The sequence below is a fragment of the Apaloderma vittatum genome, unplaced genomic scaffold, assembly GCF_000703405.1.
Source record: "Apaloderma vittatum isolate BGI_N311 unplaced genomic scaffold, ASM70340v1 scaffold20136, whole genome shotgun sequence".
NCBI lineage: Eukaryota > Metazoa > Chordata > Aves > Trogoniformes > Trogonidae > Apaloderma > Apaloderma vittatum.
Window position 1 is genome coordinate 40,129 of NW_009721479.1, and position 18,963 is coordinate 59,091.

Genomic DNA, 18,963 nt, shown 5'->3' on the forward strand with positions numbered 1-18,963 from the left:
AATTATTCAACATATGAATATTAAGAGCTTTCAAATCCTAACAAAGGCTGTAATGTGAAAATAGTACTTTAAACAGATGGAAAAAACCATATATTAAGACATATCTGACAAAGTTTTGGAATATACATCTGGGTGTTCATGTGTCGTACCAACTGCCAATGATAACCCCGTGCTTTATCGGTTACCCTTAAATTAAAATTCATGTTAGAATCAGTAATTAACTGTGCTCGAGCAGAAACACCAGTGAACTCTGTCATAACTTCCACAACATTTATAGGAATTCCACTTTTAACGCTGTACACTTTCCTCCTCCTGGAACAAACAAGGGTGGATATGAAGCTTTATAGCCTCAAACGTGTACCAGCAAATTTAGCACCAGACCCCACGCTACCCCAAAGAGACACTCCGAGGCCAGTGCTTCCCAAGTTCCAGCAGTGGCAGACATGGTACCTGGCCCTTCTTACAATTTCAAAAAGTGAAGGAAAAGCCATCTAGCCACAATAATTTTGCAGCTGGACTGGAAGGGAAAAAGAAAGCATCTGAGAAAGAGCACAGTAGTGGTGGAGTATTTCAGTGTGCTGGAAAGCATTCCTCACACCAAGGGTCACGTACACACGTTTCCACACCATCAGCACCTACCTCTTTTGCTCCACAGATAACTAGATTTAACAGAAAATTGCTAGTCATGTTGCTAGTGTTTCTTGCCCGCCTCTGTGCAACTATACATGCAAATGGATGTCCAAGGAGTAACAGGGAGGGAAAAAAATTGTATTTGCTCTTACAGTGATTCATGCACTCAATTGCTATTACATGACTTAAGCTTCCCAAAGCACTTAAATTGAGTCAAAGTACTCCTGAGGAAGTAATATACCTCTGACCTATTGGAAAGAAAACAATATATAAGGACATTTTTTGTGAAAGGCAGCTCGTGCTACTCTATCCAAACACCTGATATTACTACTGTATTCTATGGCTTATCTACACACTTGTTGGTACAGAAGTAAACACAGTAAGGGGACAAAGTTATGCATTTGGTACGCTGAAAAGAGATGCATGCAATGTTCCCCAATTCTCGACCGCATCAGAATCCTACCAAATGATCTTTATGCAACCTTCAGTAAGAGCAAACAGGTAGTCCTGAGCAATGTCTTCTCCCAGGTAAGCCTGGCTTTACTCAGGACTCCCCTGATGTTCATAGCACTCACTGCATCGTTGCCCAAACTCTCCTTTAAAGGGCTGACCATCAAGCTTCAGGCAACTGAGTCTCTGGTGTAATTTCTTAGGCATGAAACTCATCCCTCCCAGAAATCCTAACTACACTGTTCTGGGACAGTAGCTTACAAGGCTTTTCAGAAACATTTTATGGTTTATTTGCATGCCACCCTTCACCCATTCTCCCATCTTCTCCTTCCCTTTCTTTTCTAAGGGTTAGCCTGGAGATTTAAATTTATGTAGTAGTTAGAGCTGTGTAGATAAATTCAAGCTATATTTCTGCTAAGTTTTATCCATCATTTAAAACTGTAAATGTTTTGACTAAAAATCTCCACTTAATTGTTCCTACCCAAGCATAGTTTACATATGGTGCCTTGCAATAACTGAAAACAGTGTAAGGAGACAACTATTCGAGGAATAAAATGAAACTATCACAGTCTAGTTTTTATAAATAAAGCATTAGGAAGAAAAATCAGCAATGCCATTTTGGACATAATCAAATGCTTTTCTTTTAAAAGAAATTTTCATTTAAAGAAGTGTCAGTTCTAGAAAATTGCATCCACTTCTGTGAAAACTGTGAAGATACACATACTGCGTTATACAACAGCACTTCGCAAAAACCCTTGGGAGTCCTCTCTACTTGCAAGAGTATTTAAACTTTCTAGTTTTAGACATACTTCTGCAAGAACCATCTTGCCCCATAGCAGAACTGACAAATAAGTGAGGGATTTCCATATTAGAGGCTAACATGCTCATTTCCAATCTGATTTAACACAGAAATTTGCTGGACAAATACTATGTAAGCTTATTAGTTTGAGTCTCATATAGAATGCCCAAATCATACTACGTAATAACTTGTAAAAGCTATCTTTACATTCTTTGTACTATTTTCTCCCCTAAAAACAGGAACATGTCTTCCAGAGGTAATTCTACAATCACTCTAGAATCAAGACAGAAAAGATTTCCAACCCTTATACCATAATATAACTGCACATATAAAAAGAAAGTTTCTTTTTTACAGGAAAAGAAGTGAAGAAGCTGTAGGAGGTAGACACTAAAACCCTTTTTCATACTGGGAGAACTGGACTACAGTACACTGAATTTGAAGAAAGACACCAGTGAGAACTCTGTTCCCTTAAAGTTGGCTCATTTCACTGTCGTCTGATGTTACTGCTTTGGCATGTTTCTGCTGAAACCAGGCAAACAGTTCACTGACATTTCACTTAGTCTTCCTTGCAGATGTTACAAAAGAGATTTATCCGTAAGAACGTATCCAGCCTGTCAAATAAATTGAAGAGCAGGCTTCAGAATACAGGCATTCTTAAATGTAATATGATTTGCAAGCAAATGCTTCTTGAAAGGCAAATGCAGATAAAAAGTAACTCTTAAGAAAAAGTATATCCTAAGTTTTATAAATTAACAAATGGGATGCTGCAATATCAGTGAAACTCCCAGACATCCTAAATAACGTAGCAAACACACCAATCAGCCTGGTGAGCAAAATGAAAAAGACCTTAAATCCTACTAGCAGGATGCACATTTCCAACAGTGGGGAATAAAAAAGATGAAATTCTTACATTGTTTACAATGAAATAATTGTGGTGTAGAGTGACCAAGGGTACTTGCCTCATTACTAAGAGTTGACTTAGATTAAGTAACTATAAATTGGTCAGATTGGATTAAGAAAACATTAATGCATGATACAGATGAAAAATTGCTGTGAAACCATCAAAAGTGACTTTATTCTACAATGCTTACACGTTTCTTTTAAAATTCCATTTTTAGGATGTCAACTCCTGGCATAAAGATTGATTTTTACTATGTATTTAAATAGTACCAACTTTATAGATTAAGTTGCAAATCTTGTAAATGACAGTTTTATTTAAATAATATTATTTTATATTGTCTCTTACCTAACACCTTGGGTTTTTAGGGGAACTGTCTTTTATTTTACAGTTAAGTGAAACCAGAAGTCTCAATAGTTAGAGATACCTTTTTGTTTAGAGACTTCAGTGAGAAACTCAGAAACAAGCTTCCAAATATCTTCCCCATGCCAGCATTACTCAAGCAGTGATCTCATGGCAAAACAGCTTATTTGTTGGTTTCTGTTGGTGGAACCGTATTTTATTTTTTCTTTCTCCTAATTATGTGCATACAGTTTTGAAAATTCAAGAGTCTGATTCCCCCACATGAAACAGAAAGGCGTAAAGTGCAAGGGACCTTCAGAGATCATTTGGTCCAACCTTCTACTGAACATAAGGTCTTAGATCAGGTTACCACAGGAACCTGTCAAGGCAGGTCTTGAGTATTTCCAGTGAGAGAACTTCAACCACTTCTCTTGAGAGACCCATTCAAATCCTCAGTTGTTCTCACAGTGATGAGTTTTCTTGTATCTGAATGGAATCTCCTTCGGAGCAACTACAGCCCATTGGTTCTCATCCTGTCACCATGAATTCTTGTGCAGAACATACCTCTACCTCCCCCATAAAACCTTCTAGGTATCAAGAGAATGCAATTAGATCCTGTCTGAACTTAGGTTCTCCAGCCTTTAAACATCATGATGGCCTGTCCACTGGACTCTTGCCTGCTTTTAATCCCTGTCTCGAACTGCAGGAACCAAATCTGGACATAGTAGTACAAATATGGCCTAAAAAGCATTGAGTACACTGGATTCAAGGTGGATGATGTAGCCAGACCCCAGTCTGTTCTCTCCAAACAGAGAATTTCACATGCATCTTTTTTAAATCTCATGCAGCTCTAGTTTGTCATTGTCTTCCTGACTGGTGGTTCTTCTGGCATACTTAATGCCCTGCCCAGTTTGGTATCAACTTCAAAGTTGCTGAGAGTACATTCAATTCCATCACCTAGGTTGTTGATAAAGATATTTAACAGTACTGGTCATACTACCAACTCCTCAGGATATTCACCCAACAACCAGCATAACTTTGAGCCACTAAGCACCACCACTGGATCTGTTTAGCCAGTTTTTGTGGTTCATCTGTCTAGTCCATAGCTTACTTTTTCAACAAAAAATGTTGTGGCAGACTGTGACAAACACTTTGCTAAAATAAAGGTTGATGACCTCATCCTTTATCCTTTGACTTTGGCTTGTCACTAACTTACAAACACCTCTCTTAGTATTCTTGACATCTGCTGCTGCTTCAGGCTCCTGCCTTGCCTTGCATTCCTAACTGCATCTCTGCATGTCCAAGAAAGAGCTCTGCATTTCTTTTGGGGAATCGCTCTGTCCCCCTTCCATCCCTCACATGCTCATTTTTGCACTTGAGCTCTCTCATGTTTATTTTTATACCACTTCTTCTTCTACTTAGGGGAATGGACCAATTTTGTGCTGCAGGAAAGCTGTGACTGAAAATATCTCAGCACTCTTCCAAGGAGCAACTTTATCCTCTAAGGAAGTGTCTCACAGGATCCCTCTGAAGAGTTCTAGGACTAAGTTGATCAGTATGTACTATGCAATCCAAATTCATTCAATAGATGATATTTATTGGAAAGTAGCTACTAAAAAGACAAATTGCTTTACATGAATTAGTAAAATTCAAAGCACGGAGCAAATATTTGCTCACACTTAAGTCACAAGCTCTGTATTACCTCATAAATCACTCTGCAATCAAATCAGAATGGAACAGAAGTCATCCTAAAAAACACATGCCCAAGGCTTTTAAGTTCTAAGGAAGCTGCAAAAATTAGTACAAAACAGAAAATACATATAAAAATATACCTCAGTCTGGACTTCCTTCTTTGTGAGCTATTCAATTTCAGTCAAAATCACTTTAGAGGAATAAGAAATGTCAGTACAAAATAATAAATCTAAGCAATTTTGTTGAGTGACAGATCCTAGCCCAGCAGTCATACATTACTGTTAGACATAATAGGATATGAATCATTTAAGGCATGTTGACATTAATAAATTATTTTCAAAAATTTTGAATTCAATTAAAAGACAAACACAATGAGGTAAAAAAAGATCAATGTTTTCCACCCCCCAAGGTTCCTTTTATTAAAATACAGCAAGAAACCTTTGTCTTCTTCAAATGATAAAGCTTTAAAAACAATTCACGAATTCAGAACTTCTGTTAAACAGTGCTCTCTTGTGGTTCTGTGCATCAATGGAAGAGTAAATCATTTTATGAAATTAAAGGAAGTCACAGTTTGAAATTTCTTGTCTCTGAGTCTAACACAAAATTAATTCCTCAGATTTGTATTTCATTTAGTTGTGCATTTTATTTTTCTAGCATACCAATAACTTCATTTATCAAAGACCACCTTTAGATACTGCATTCAAAGCAAGGGACGCAATAAAAAAATTTATCATGACAATTTTAACCTTCATTTTTAACTGGAATACACAATTAATAATATGTGCAATATGAGGATAACACTTAATGCATCAATTCTCCCAAATTCTGTTGCATGGAACACACAGGTTATTTAAATATGCAGTCCATACCTCATAGCTTCAATCAAATAAAACCCTACTCAACTAACATAAAAACCTTACTTTAACTTGCTGGGAGCACAGGAGTGTTAAGACTACTCCTAAAGACTTCCACCTTATTCTAGTAATTTAATGTGAAGAATAAACTACTCATTATCACATGTAACTAAAACATTAAAAAATACTGGAACTACCAAAAAATCAGTTATTGGATATGATAAAGTGAGACAATGTTCTCACATTTAAATATATAAACTATCCGTCCAAAAGAATTAAAAAAGGTGCTAACAACACCACCTTATGTAAGAAGCTGGGTTTACCTTTTCAAAATACAGCAGCTGCTTTGGATATAGAATATAAAGTTTAAAAGGAACACTTCTTTCAGTTTCTGTAGTTAGCTTTGAACCAAAATTTTTCAAAGCAAGGACTACACTTTCTTCCAATTTATTTCAAGCCTGAGCAGACATTTATAGGGCTATCATGGTTATTAGGTCTAAACTTCTCAAGAGAAGTGAAGGAAGTGTAACCAACCTGCTCATCCCTGTCAAGGCTGTTAGATTTCACCAAGCCAGACGCTGGTCCAGCCTGGGTCTGTGCGAGCTCCTGGGGAGCACTCTGAGAGCTTGGCAAAGGCGGTAGAGGAGCTCTCCGTTTCTTCGGCATTTCAGATGGCAGAGTGCTGGAATCGTACTGCTTGCTAACAGTGTTCGATCTCGTGATAAATGTTGGCCTTGGCTTGCTCATCAGGGGAGTTGCTGGGGCACTGGCAGCCTTGGGGTGCAGAGGGAAGAAAAAAATCAAGTTACTTATACTTTATACTATACTATATTGATTATTATACTATACTATATTATATTATTATTATACTATATCGATTGCTCAGTATGAATACATTTCTAGAAGTTTTGTTTATATGAAGTTACACCTTACTTGTTCTCTTTTCTTCTTGTTTCGCTGAAAAAAGCTGAAAAATCCTTTGTTTTCTTTCTCCTTCAAAACATCTAAGTTTTCAGATTGGTAGGAGTCTAAAATAGAAAGCAATAGTTCTAGATGCTATTTATTGCACAAATTATTTCTCCTGTATTCTATTTCCCTCTCTGCCTCCTGGAAGGATATACAAAACACATTCTAAGTCACCTATATTAACAGTTTTTCCTAAATGCTGCAAAATGAACAGGTTTTCTACCATCCATGTTCTTCCTGTCTTTCTCAGGACTTGGAACAGATTATTTTCAGCTGCTGTTAATACCCCTAAAACTTAATCCAGCCCAGCCCATTTGTCACATGTTACAGTTCATATCACAAAGGCTGTAAAAGGGAAAAAGAACATCAGTCTCTCTAGCTCTCAATTCCCTCTTAACAGTTGGAATTCGTGGCAAAGCGTGAAGTGGGACAAGTCAGGCACCAGTGTGCACATCGCACGACTGTGGAGAAAGATCATGGAAACACCTGCTGGTGCCGCACACGTAACGGCACGGCAGTCGTAGTAAAGACAGTCAAGTCCATTCTGGTATCTTGCAGAATTTATCCTACTTATATGGTCCTCTTCATGCAGAAGATTTGTAAATCTAAAAGGCTGATACTTTTTAATTTTTACTAGATTTAACTTTCTTGAAGGAAATCCCATTGAATGCAAATACAACAAGCAACAGAAATCAGGAAGGTCACTGTGGGCTCTTAGTACTGGTATCAATATAAACACGACCATAAATTCAATCAATTGATCTAGGGTAAAACTATACAGCTGGGTACATTGCTTATGTGTTATCTTTTAAAATGTGCATTTATGATGGGACAGAGGAACAGTTTAGCAGATGTAATGATATGACAGGATGGTAATGTCAACTAAGCACTACAGTTTCACCACCTATTTCAATATATCGTACCTTGCAAAGATGGTAAATTTAAATCAACTGGTGATGTGGCTACAGAAAGACAAAAAGAAAGACAGAAAATGTGAATCTGAATCAAGGATGCAATTTTAAGTTACAAACACAGAAAGCCAAGCTGAATCTTCATCATTAGGAAAAAGTAACTAGGTACTTTCCTGGACTAAAGGATGTGTATTACCTAATGCTGTAAGTCATTTAAAAACTTGAACCTGGAGACATGAAACACAGACTGGGATCTCATAAATAAGGAGAGAGGCTCCACTTATATTTCTGAAGGGAAGAAGAAAACCAGTATGCAGAATAGTTCTCTCTAAGTTTTGGACTGTCAGGCAGTCCAAACTTGGAAAACAAAGAGGCATGTAAAATTAACATATAATCCGAATAAAATAAAATTTGAATTTAGAATCTATTACGTAAAAGGCACACCTCATCATTTACTTTCATAAAGAAAGTTGAAAATTCAGAGCTTTGAAGCTGTCTGCACAATTCAAATGCTGAGCTACTTTGTATCAAGAGAACTAAGTATATCTAAATTTCTTAGCAGGGCGCTGTCCTGTAGAAAGCTTATATGCCCTCATACTCTCTGCTACGGATTTTTGGCAGTTGATTCAAACAAAACAGGTGTCATACTGTGCCAAAGGCAGCTCTGCCAGTCTGTAGATGAAAGCAGCAGCCAGACAACAACCAAGACAATGCACTATGGGCACATGCAGTCCAAGTAACATGTTTAGGCAAGTTAAAATACACTGGTGGGACAGAAAAAGATATTTCATTTTTGCTTTCTCTGTGGGAAAAAGACATATTTTCCAAATGTCTTATTCTCCTGTTGCTCAGGAAAATTGGCCTTTGGGAAGCAGTTGAAAGAACTCTTGAAACTGTAACCACCAATGAGAACGTAACCATATTTAGGTAGAAGAGGGGTAGAAAAACCCAACAGCCTTCTACCCCCAGGTTTTAGTGCAAAAGAAAAACAAGCAAATACAACAGTGGTCAAGAACGTGAGTGAGCCAATATTACTGCATTTTATACTGAGGTAAAAATTTCTGTGAGAAATGTCTGAAACAGAACAAACCACGCTGTACAGAATTTTTAATCACAACAAATCCTTCGTGAAAAAAAGACAGGCTTACAGCTAAAGTTAAAACCAGGCATAGAAATGTCTGTGCAAACGTAAGGAACTTAGTTCGCTGTGCCCCTGTTGGACCACAATTAAAAAGAGAATTACTGTTCCTTCACAATCTATAAAATCAGCAAAGAGCAGTCAGCAATATACATAAACACCATCAGAATACTCAATTTTTTTTAAAAAAATTAATTTTAATACAAAAATAAATGTCTTTAGTATTTCTGTTCCTCCCAGCTTATCACGATCCTCTTTTCCAGGAGCTAAGGGAAATACAGTGTTGTTGGTGATTCGGGAGAAGAGGTGGGGAAAGGAAAGGAAGAGGTTGCTTTTAGGTGATTTTTTTGTAGTCAGTCACCTTTGCTGGTATGTGACACTTTGTTAGAAAATAAAGCCCTCACACAGCACTTTTCAAACACAAGTAGAGATAAACTTGTCCCAGTTTCAATTTTGTGGAAGACTCCTGAAATATATATTAAATTGCTAAAAATTAGTTTCTACGTAAGTAAAAAACTCAAAACATGTACATTATTGAAATACGATCTTTTCTATAACTGCAATTTACAAAATTTATCTTACCTCGACTAATATCCATGGCATATAGTTCTCTCAGTCCAAGGTCATTAAGAGATTTTGTCACGTCAAGGGGTTCTTGAGACTGGTAATTCTTCAACAGCAGAGTGTGTGAAGGATCAAACTCACATTTGCTACAGATAATTGGTATGAGTTCTTGAAGGGGTGAATGTGGACTAACTCTCACTACTGTCTTCTGTGTCTTCTTGTAGTTTATCACTACCCTTACTGTTTGCTAAAGAGAAGAAAACGCCCATAAATATCAGCGCAAATTCCAAAAACAACTGGCATTTTTATAACAGCCTTACAGTAATCACAGGAATTCCACTTACGGCCAACTTCACCAACGTTACAGCTTCAGAAGCATTACAAGAGAAATCAAGAACTACTTTTTATGATTCCCTTCTATGCAAGAAACACACAAAACAGTCTGTTCCTCCTTCGGCATCTGTTGTTTGCCTGCCCTGTAGAGCCCAGCCTGGAGTGAAAAGCCCTACTAGGTCATGTTAGGCAGCTGTAGAATCTGGTCTGTAAGCCACGACTGTGTGTGTCTGCACACTCGTAGGATGAAGGGAAAGGGCAGAAGAGCTCCCCTGGTCCTGTCTAAGTGCTCTGCATGAACTAAAATGAATTTATATGAATTAAAAACCTTCTACGATCTATATTCTTCTATACAGTAGAAGGACAAGGGCAGAAGGAAAAGATTTAGGCAACACCCAGAAGTTATTTTAGTACTTCTGAAAGCTCCCGTCTTCTTAAGGGTATATAAAACCATCAAGTAACAACAAAAAAGTACAGTATGTATTAAAGGAAAATGAACATATAATCAGAAGGGTATATATATATCACAGCATGACAGATGGCACAAGTTGTTGGTTTCCAGTTTGTGGAATGCTGTAAAGCCACGCTTTTTGAGCAGAATTTGTCAAAAGCACACTAAGGCGTGGGATTTCAAATAATATTGTAATGTTTCCTTCTTTTGGCAGCAAAGATGTATGCTGCAACAAACTGAGATATATTTTACCTAGGAGGAGGTTATCAAGAACATGGAGATGAATGTTTCACAGCAGTACATGATGAGAGGGTGAGAGACAACAGGAAAAGCTGAAACAAGAGTCTGAGCTATCAGGTCAACTCAGTCAATACAATAGTGATTCCAATTTATCCTTGTGTTTTAATTTTATTTCTCACCTCTGGTATAACCGGAGCAGGTTTCTTCTTATCCATGTGTTTTGGCTTTACAATCACCTTTTCCACTTCAAGCATTCCAACTGGTGTGTTTGGTTTAAACTTAATTTGGCTATTTTCTGCTGATACCAACTCTATAGTGTAACTTGATGGATTTAAATGATACTGTGCACAGAGAAAGATCAGCAAGTCCATCATGGGCTTCCTGTAAAGGGCAAATGGAACTGTCACAACAGATGACAATTAAGCAGGCTATAGCAAAACATGCTGCTAAATATTTAATCCAAGTCATCCTTTCCCTTCCATAACTAAGTAATTACCGCCAGACAGCAAACTGAAATATCCTCAACATCTTAAAAGTAAAATAAATAAATCACTAAAAAGAGAAAGAAACCAGCTTGCACAAATGTATTCAAAATGCTTGAGCAAAAGGTGAAATTTTTGCTTGTGTGAAGTGATGCTCTTCCTGATGTCAGCATGTACATGTGGATCAGTGACATTTAACTGGAACTGTAGCAGTGGTGATAAATGCCCTGCTATTCATTAAGAACAAGTTCCTTCCAAAGTTTGAAGCTTCTGAAGGTTACAAGGGACTTAATTTTCAGCAATTCTGAGCATGAGCCATTTGGAGGAAGCAGGAGAAATAAAGGTTGAGGAAGTCAACTTTTAAAGAGGTCCTGCATTAGAGATCCCAAAACGAGAGCCTGGTGGTTAATACAGGCAAAGGGAAAGAAGCTAGATGACACTATAGTAGTTGAATGCAATTTCTTCAGAAACTCTGTGATGCAGCAGATCTCCTTTTCACAATGAAGTACGGCAAACTCAATTTTTCATATGTAGTCACTAACAGTATGCTCTTGTTCTCTCAGTGCTCAATGGAGAACATGTTGCTACTGGAATAAATTTATTGAAGCTGTACTTTAGGCAGAAGTGTCCTAGAAGTTTAAGAAGGAGAGTATCCTCACTTTGCAGCAACTGAATAAGGTTATAGTACTATCAGGTCACTTGAACCGGTCATTCCTCAATAATTTTCAGAGTTGGGTAATCACCTGTAAGGAGCATTTGATTGTGACTCCCTCTGCATCTCTCAGTTACAGCTGCAAACAGAGAAATCTATTACTTGCTCTGTCTCACACGGATAGTATGAAGATAATTTAAAAGTATGTGAAGCAATCAAATGCTATGTTGAAAAGAACACTGAAGCATCTAAGAGAAAATTAATACAGGGTTTGGCTGGTATGACTACCAGAGATTTTATTCTAGATGTAATCTCATACAGATGCAAGTATTCTGGTAACATAGTCAAATGTGGAAACAGATAGCTTCTACAGAAAGCCATCAATTCTAGACAGTATAAAGATTGTGAATACATTTATTAAGTAGAAAGTTAAAAGAGACTTTTCATGAGATATGGTTCTGTAAAAAGAACTCGGAATGACTCAGTGTTAGAAATTACTGTGAATATTGTTTTCCTTCCCCCCTTACCCTTAATTAACCCTAGAATATCATTCCTGTTTTCCCTTGCTCTTGCAGAACAAGTGTTCCTAAAGCAAGTTGTCTTCTTATTTCTAGAAGCTGGACTAGACTTTCTGATGTACATGTTGTACTTCCAGAACACGGAAAGATGGAAACAATTTGAAAGCTGACAGACAGGTTTTTTTTCTCCCCAGAGTAAAGTTTCTGCCTGCTTAAGTGGCTGGAGAACACCTGTCTCAGGAGACAAAGGTAGGAGGAAGAATAAAACCAAAGAACATGCAGAAATGATGCTCTGAAGCATCAAAAAGCAGCTATCAGGCAGTCTGAAACAGTACAGATGAATGTAATATACAGAAGAATGTAATATACTTCTTTGCCTTCATTTACATGATGTATATCAGTGTGAGCAATACTGTAAGAAATGCACTGAGCACTGCAGAAAAACAACTATTCCTCCCTTCTCACACAGCTAAAGCAGTTTATTTCAATTCTCCTCTCGCATACATCACAACCTGCTCCAATCAGAAGAAGAAGAAACTACCTGATTTCTTGTACTTCTAACCCAGAATAGAGCAAGTACATCCATCTCACCCTAACAAAAAAAATGAGCTGCAAATGCAAATAACTTCATTGCCCCATTTCCCTGGGGTTAGGGCAGGAGAGGTGGGGAGGAAGCCAGAGGAAACAGCAGACACGACTTCTGTACTGACCTTCCTGGTTATCCGCCTATCCAATAAGTTACCCATTACTTTTTTTTTTTCTGGTGTATTTTTATACACTTACTAGCTTTGAAAGCTGCCCTTCTTCTGGCCTTCAGTTATTGGAGAAGGGTAAAAACACCGATGATGACCAGGACAAGAATTCACAAGCAAAGATGGCAGCAAGCTGTCCTATGGAAGCCCAGCAGGGCGACAGGGGCAAGCCCTCACGTTAACCAGAGTCAGAGGAAGTGACACAATGGGAAGTGAGAAACAGTCGATCACAAACAGCCAGGTACACGCAAATCAGTACCTGAAAACAGCGATTCAGTGCAAATTTGCTTTCCTTTGCAGGGAACGACCTGTTTGACTGGAGGATGGCAGACATTAAGTCCTCCCTCCAGTGGAGGCCAAGACACCTTCAACAACTGCTTTAGCCAGACGCTCCTACAGTGATCCAAAAAGCAATCTTGTTTTGGAATCACATCCTCCAAAACTTGTAAAACTATATTTTTCTACAGCCTTCAAGGACTGCAGGTAGACGAATACATATATCACAGTAAATTTAACAGTTACCATAAATGATATTTAGCTAAACTCCAAGAAGTAGCCATTAGCTGTCCCAGAGTACATCATCTGCTTGTCCTCCTTTTGAAATCTCTTGTAACTTGATTTGAAAACTTCTGTAACTTCATTACATCGCTTAGTTTTCTTCTAATCTCTCATCTTAAATTTATTTACATATTCCTGCATCCCTTCAGCTCTCATCTCTTTTCCTCTGGTTATTCCTACCTGACTAAATAACAATAAGAAGTGGCTAATAAGAGTATCTCATTACATCACATAAATAGTCAAATCATGAACCTTCACGTTCAATGTATCAAACTATGCTGTTTGTAACCAGTTAAAGGTATTACAAATACCTGAAGAACTGTCTAAAAGAAAAAATGCACCGAATTTCTACACTCTTCTCCAAAAACAATGGCTAGAAACTCGCTACTCAAAAACAAAGCTGAGATTCTCACATAATCAAACCTTAAGAACAAGGTCTTCTCATCATAAGACTCACAGTAAAAACCACTTACCAAAAAAAGAAAACCTGTCAGTCACCACCAGAAGTATTACTAGGTAGGGATGGAATCAAAAGGGAAGAAAAAAATAGGAAAAAAAAGCAAAAGAAAAGAAAAGAAAAAGAAAATCCTACACAGTTTGGCTTTCTATAAATCTCCGATTACTTAAGCCTATGGCTTCATGGCCTTCCTTGCAAAAATATTTACTAATCCTATTCTCTACTGAAAAAGAGACATTTGTTTTCACAGAGAACAGCAAAAAAAACCCAAAACCACCAAACCCCTAGAATTTGTTACGAACAAATGTCACTACAAAAGGTTTTGAAAAGTAGGGCAACACCACAAAGCTTGTTATTCACTAGCTTGTCTCTACAGAGTAAACCAACAGTTGATTAAGAATACTCTAATGACTGAAAATACTCAAGAACGGATCAAATGGAAACTCACAAAGGACTCTAAGAAAACAAATTCAGTAAAGCCAAGGTCTGTCTGAAAGGTGTCTGAAACTTAAGCCCTAAACATGCTACCCTCCAAAATGATTTGTTTGGCACACCATTTCCAAATAAAAAGTATCACTATTATAAGGGCCCTTCAAACTCTAGGATAATTTAATGATGCATGTAACTGAAATTCAGTACTAAATTTTGAGAAAATTTTCTTAAAACTGCATTTATTCCTTGTAGGAAAACAAGATCTACCTCAAAATGATCAGGCTGCTAAATAAAATATTTCTTCAAGTTATTTGTTGTCTTCTTTGGCTGCAGAATATTTTTCAGTCCTGTGCTGTATATAAAAATCAACGGAACAGATTCAGAAACTTAGCTCTGAAAAACATCCCAACTAAAAAACCCAAACATGTGATGGTTTTTTTTTTGGTTGGTTTGTTTGTTTGCTTGGTTTTAAGTAACTGTTTCCCCGACAGGAATCCCAGTGATAGGAGAGCGCAAATGCCACTGTTTGATTCTGAACAGATGAGCTGAATCACTGTCACCAACTATGACAAAAGACAAATTAGTTTCTAGGCTTTATCCGTGCCTGAAGTTTCAGAAGGAGGAATGAACTATTTCAGTACTCCTGCCCTTTTGCATCTCTGTTTTTTGCTTTAGTTACCCATAAATCAACTCAAGGATCAAAAATGATTCTCACTTGCAATCTTTTTCTCTAAAACCCCTTTCAGATTTGGTTCCGATCTTCTGCCTACTTCTACTCACTCAGAATATTTATCTATGTAACCTCTTGGTTTGTTCTACAGAGCTCTTGCTATCCGCTGTGTCAAAGCAGGAAACAAACCAACACCACCTCATCCAAGTAGCCAAGTTTCTTCTAATGGACTGCAGCATTTGAGCACATGGCCGTACAAACTCACAGTTTTGCATTTTTTAGTATTAATTTTAAAAGGTATTCTCTCTTTAGGAGCTTTGAAGCTGCTCATCTCCGATTATGAACAGGAAAGAAAAAAATTAGCAATTCATCTGTTTATGTGATTTCTAGAGGGATCTTGCCTATTTGTCCACAAAACGCAACTATCAAGACAGAGCAAAACTAGAAGAAAAGACAGTTTGAAGTATGTCTTGCAGTGGACTGTAGGTCCTGCACAGTACTCTCACTGCGTGAGCCTACACAGGTTCTTATTGGCAAGACAGTCATTTATGAAATTAAATGGCAGGCAGTATCTTCATTGAAAAAAGAAACCCAGCAACTGGGACACTAAAACTGATTGGGAAATGTGTGCTCTTCCTGATAAGCCTGGAAGGACTGTCTTGAATACTGAGGAATTATACACAACGTAATCCGACCGAGGGAAGATGTACGCAACATTCCGTTCTGAGCACTTTGTTCCGAGCAAAGCAAGACAGCGGGCACACAGCACTCCTACGTGTGGACAAAGGGAGCGAAAAGAAGAAAGAGAAGTGCTGGCCAGCGTACACATGGAGCCCACCTTTCGGCAATTTTAAAAGCAGAGGAAAGCACCTTGTTTACAGACAGCAATATTCCCTGCTGTAAACTTGTCATCAGGAACACCGCTCAGCATCCTAACCAATTATTTCAGCTGATTTCTTCTGAGAAATACAACCTCAGATTTAAGTTATCCTGAAAACCACACGGAGTCGGAGGAGGGGAGGAATCCACGAAAGTTCACCCACAGCAGCTCTGGTGAACAAGTTGGTATTTGATGTCTAAGCAACAACCTTATGAACGCCAGCAATGACAAAACATTTAAAGAGACTCGAGCCAGACTTCATCTCTTATTAACAGGCAAAGTACCTGTAATGACGTATTTACATTACCTGGTTTAAATAAATAAATAATTCACCCTGCTTGCTTTCAGTAGCAAAGACACTGGCAATACACTAACACAAGCACAAGACATAAATAGTTTCTTTATTTCAGCTTAAGAAAGTAATGAACTTGCATCATAATTGCTCTGATCCATTCAAGGCCTTGCATAGGAGCCTTCTTAGTAGACCTGCTATAATAATTAGTATTACAGTAAGGTCCAGGATTTATGATTTCAACTCAGTAGTCAATGATAAGGTCTTTCTGAACTAAAGGTGACTGAAGAGTTACACACAAAATCTATACTACCAATTAGCAGATTGCAATATGTATTTCCAATTAAAAGCAGCTTAAGCAAAATATGTTGGTTAAAAAAAATCCAAAGCTGTAGCTAGAAACTCTTTCTCTGAAGATTACAGATTTTTTTCTGAAGCAGTTAACTCCTTTTTTTTTTTTAGGACTGCTGTTAGTCCACAGGTAGTAGAGCAGAGCAAACGCTGAACACATGATTTTGGGCTCAAACAAGATGTAGGATCTAATTTTTGAGTCTAAAAAGGAAAACTTATGTGGAAAAATTCAGTGACTCATACAAACCAGTATTTTTCTAGATATATGCAGTGACTAGAAAGAACAACAGGCATGGCTATGTATGCCAAGAGGTGCCACACAAAATTTCTCAATCTCAGAAAGAGTCTTGCCCAAAGGCAGGAAAATGTATAAAGCATATGTTTCCACAACTACCCAAAAATCCCAGCAGAATCATAGCATCATTTAAGTTGGAAAAGACCTTTTAGAACACTGGGTCCAACCATTAACCTAGCAATACCAGGTCTGCCACTAAACCATGTCCCAAAGTGCCATGTCTACGTGTCTTTTAAACACCTCCAGGGATGGGGACTCAAACACTTCCCTGGGCAGCCTGTTCCAGGGCCTGACAACCCTTTCCATGAAGGAAATTTTCCTAATATCCAACCTAAATCTCCCCTAGCACAACTTGAAGCCATTTCCTCGTCCCACCACTTGTTATCTGGGAAAAGAGACCCATCCCCCACTTCACTAAAACCTCCTTTCAGGCGGTTGTAGAGAGCGATAAGGTCTCCCCTCAGCCTCCTTTCCTCCAGGATAAACAGCCCCAGGTCCCTCAGCTGCTTCTCAGGGGACTTGGGCTCAAGTTCTTTCATCAGCTCTTTTAGGACACACTCACGTATTTTGCCGAGTGGTTAAAACCTGGATGCAGGTTGAAGTAAACTACAGCAAGAAAAGAAAATGAGACAAAAATGCCATTCTGTGTAACTCGCCTCCCATTAACTGTGGTGTATTTGATCACATCCCCTGGCAGGACCACCGATAGTTCAATATCTTTATCGATTACATTCTCCTTCTGTTCCATGATGAAGTTGGCTGATTCAGTGTCATCAAATGGAGAAACTGCAGTCGGTTTTGTTTCAGATGGAGGAGGCGGTGCTTTAGATTTTCTTCTGAAATAAATGGATAAAAATTAAAAGTCAAGCAGGTATTTATACATACGATTCCATACTGGCAAACTAACAAGTGTAAGAACAGGAATGAATCACAATTCTTTTCACTCAGACTGTGTAAGTGATATGTGCAAGGAAGGGATGAGAGAATATTTTAAACTTACAGTCAGGGGGGACAGAAGATAAGACATACTAGTATATCAGTCATATAAAAAAAATAAAACAAGCCTAGAACAAAAAAAAGGTTTTTGAGTATACATTAAAAAAAGTAAATAAATTACTTGTTTTTTCTCCATTAGGTTACGCAAAGGCTCCTATTTGTGCATTCTCCAAACAGATTTACTGGATTAGTATAAACAGAAATACCATACTAAACAGTATGAAGCCAATTACACTGATAGTATGTTTAATACAGAGGATAGATAAGTAATGGAATAATCACACTTTTTCTCCCCAAATTTTTTTTGAATTATTTTAATAATCAAAAGAAATCCTACCAGCTCTAGTATATTTACTTCTCTATAGTAATAATGTAGCTGTATAACCAATACTACTGTGTTGCAACGTTTCTTGACATTTCACTTACAATATGCTTTCGTATTTTCCCCTCACCTACACTGATTTCCTATTTTACTCTTCTCGCTATTCTTTCCTACCCTAGTGACAAGTCAATGTTACTCCTGAATGCAAAGTGTGACCACTAAATAAGTTCCACCTATTTCACTACTTGAAATCCAAAATGGCATAGAAAAACTCTCTAGGTTACAGTAAATTCTGAAAGCAGGGCTCTCATGTCCTGCAACATAGAGCTTAACATCCCCTTTCATTCAAGTAACTTTCCACAATTCACTGTCACAAAGGAAAGATACCATTATTAAGAATTTCACCATTAGAAACAAAACCAAAGCACGCTTTGGAGGCACATTACCTCACAAGAACTTTTTAGTTTCTTACAAGCATTCTTTAAAAAAGCTTGAACGGAGCCACAGGCACAGAAAGTTAAAGTTCAAAAAACTATGCTTGCAATTTAGATTCTGGAGTTGTACCAAAGTTGGTTTACTTGAATCATAACCAAAAAATTAACTTCTATAATTCTCCGACAGAATTAAAACAAAAGAAACAGCAAACAATAATTACAAACACACAACTTGGGAAAATAAAGTTTAAAGTCACTCACAATGAAAAGCAAACAAGGTCCGGAGCAGCGTTGCAAAAGACGACCGTGGAATGAGACTTCACGTGACCGACCTGGTGCTGAAAGCGCTTAGAGTTTGGAACTTCAGAACTCCGCGCGGAATAATTAACTATTCACAGCCTTTCCAAGCCATTCGGGGAGTGCTCGCAGAAGTCCAAACACACTGAATGAGGATTCGCCATCAAAATTTATGCCTCCTTTCTGTTAATGTTTTAAATTAATTTTGGTGCACTCCGCATACAATTCAGGATGTGTGGAGTTGGCCACAAATTCAACTTTGGTCTCTACAGCAGCTTGTCTGGGCTATTTCTGAGTTACACAAACA

General features: G+C 37.8%; 1 protein-coding gene across 1 annotated transcript in view; it reads right to left on the minus strand.

Moving 5' to 3' along the window:
- COBLL1 (cordon-bleu WH2 repeat protein-like 1) overlaps positions 1-18,020 on the minus strand; it is a 36,832-nt gene extending 18,812 nt beyond the window's left edge. The window contains exons 1-7 of the mRNA XM_009871419.1: positions 17,998-18,020; positions 17,260-17,443; positions 10,448-10,645; positions 9,263-9,491; positions 7,555-7,593; positions 6,599-6,693; positions 6,200-6,439 (exon numbers count right to left, since the gene is read on the minus strand). Of these exons, the coding sequence (XP_009869721.1) occupies positions 6,200-6,439; positions 6,599-6,693; positions 7,555-7,593; positions 9,263-9,491; positions 10,448-10,645; positions 17,260-17,443; positions 17,998-18,020 (1,008 nt within the window). The remainder of the gene's footprint in view (positions 1-6,199; positions 6,440-6,598; positions 6,694-7,554; positions 7,594-9,262; positions 9,492-10,447; positions 10,646-17,259; positions 17,444-17,997) is intronic.
- Between the last annotated feature and the right edge of the window lie 943 nt (positions 18,021-18,963).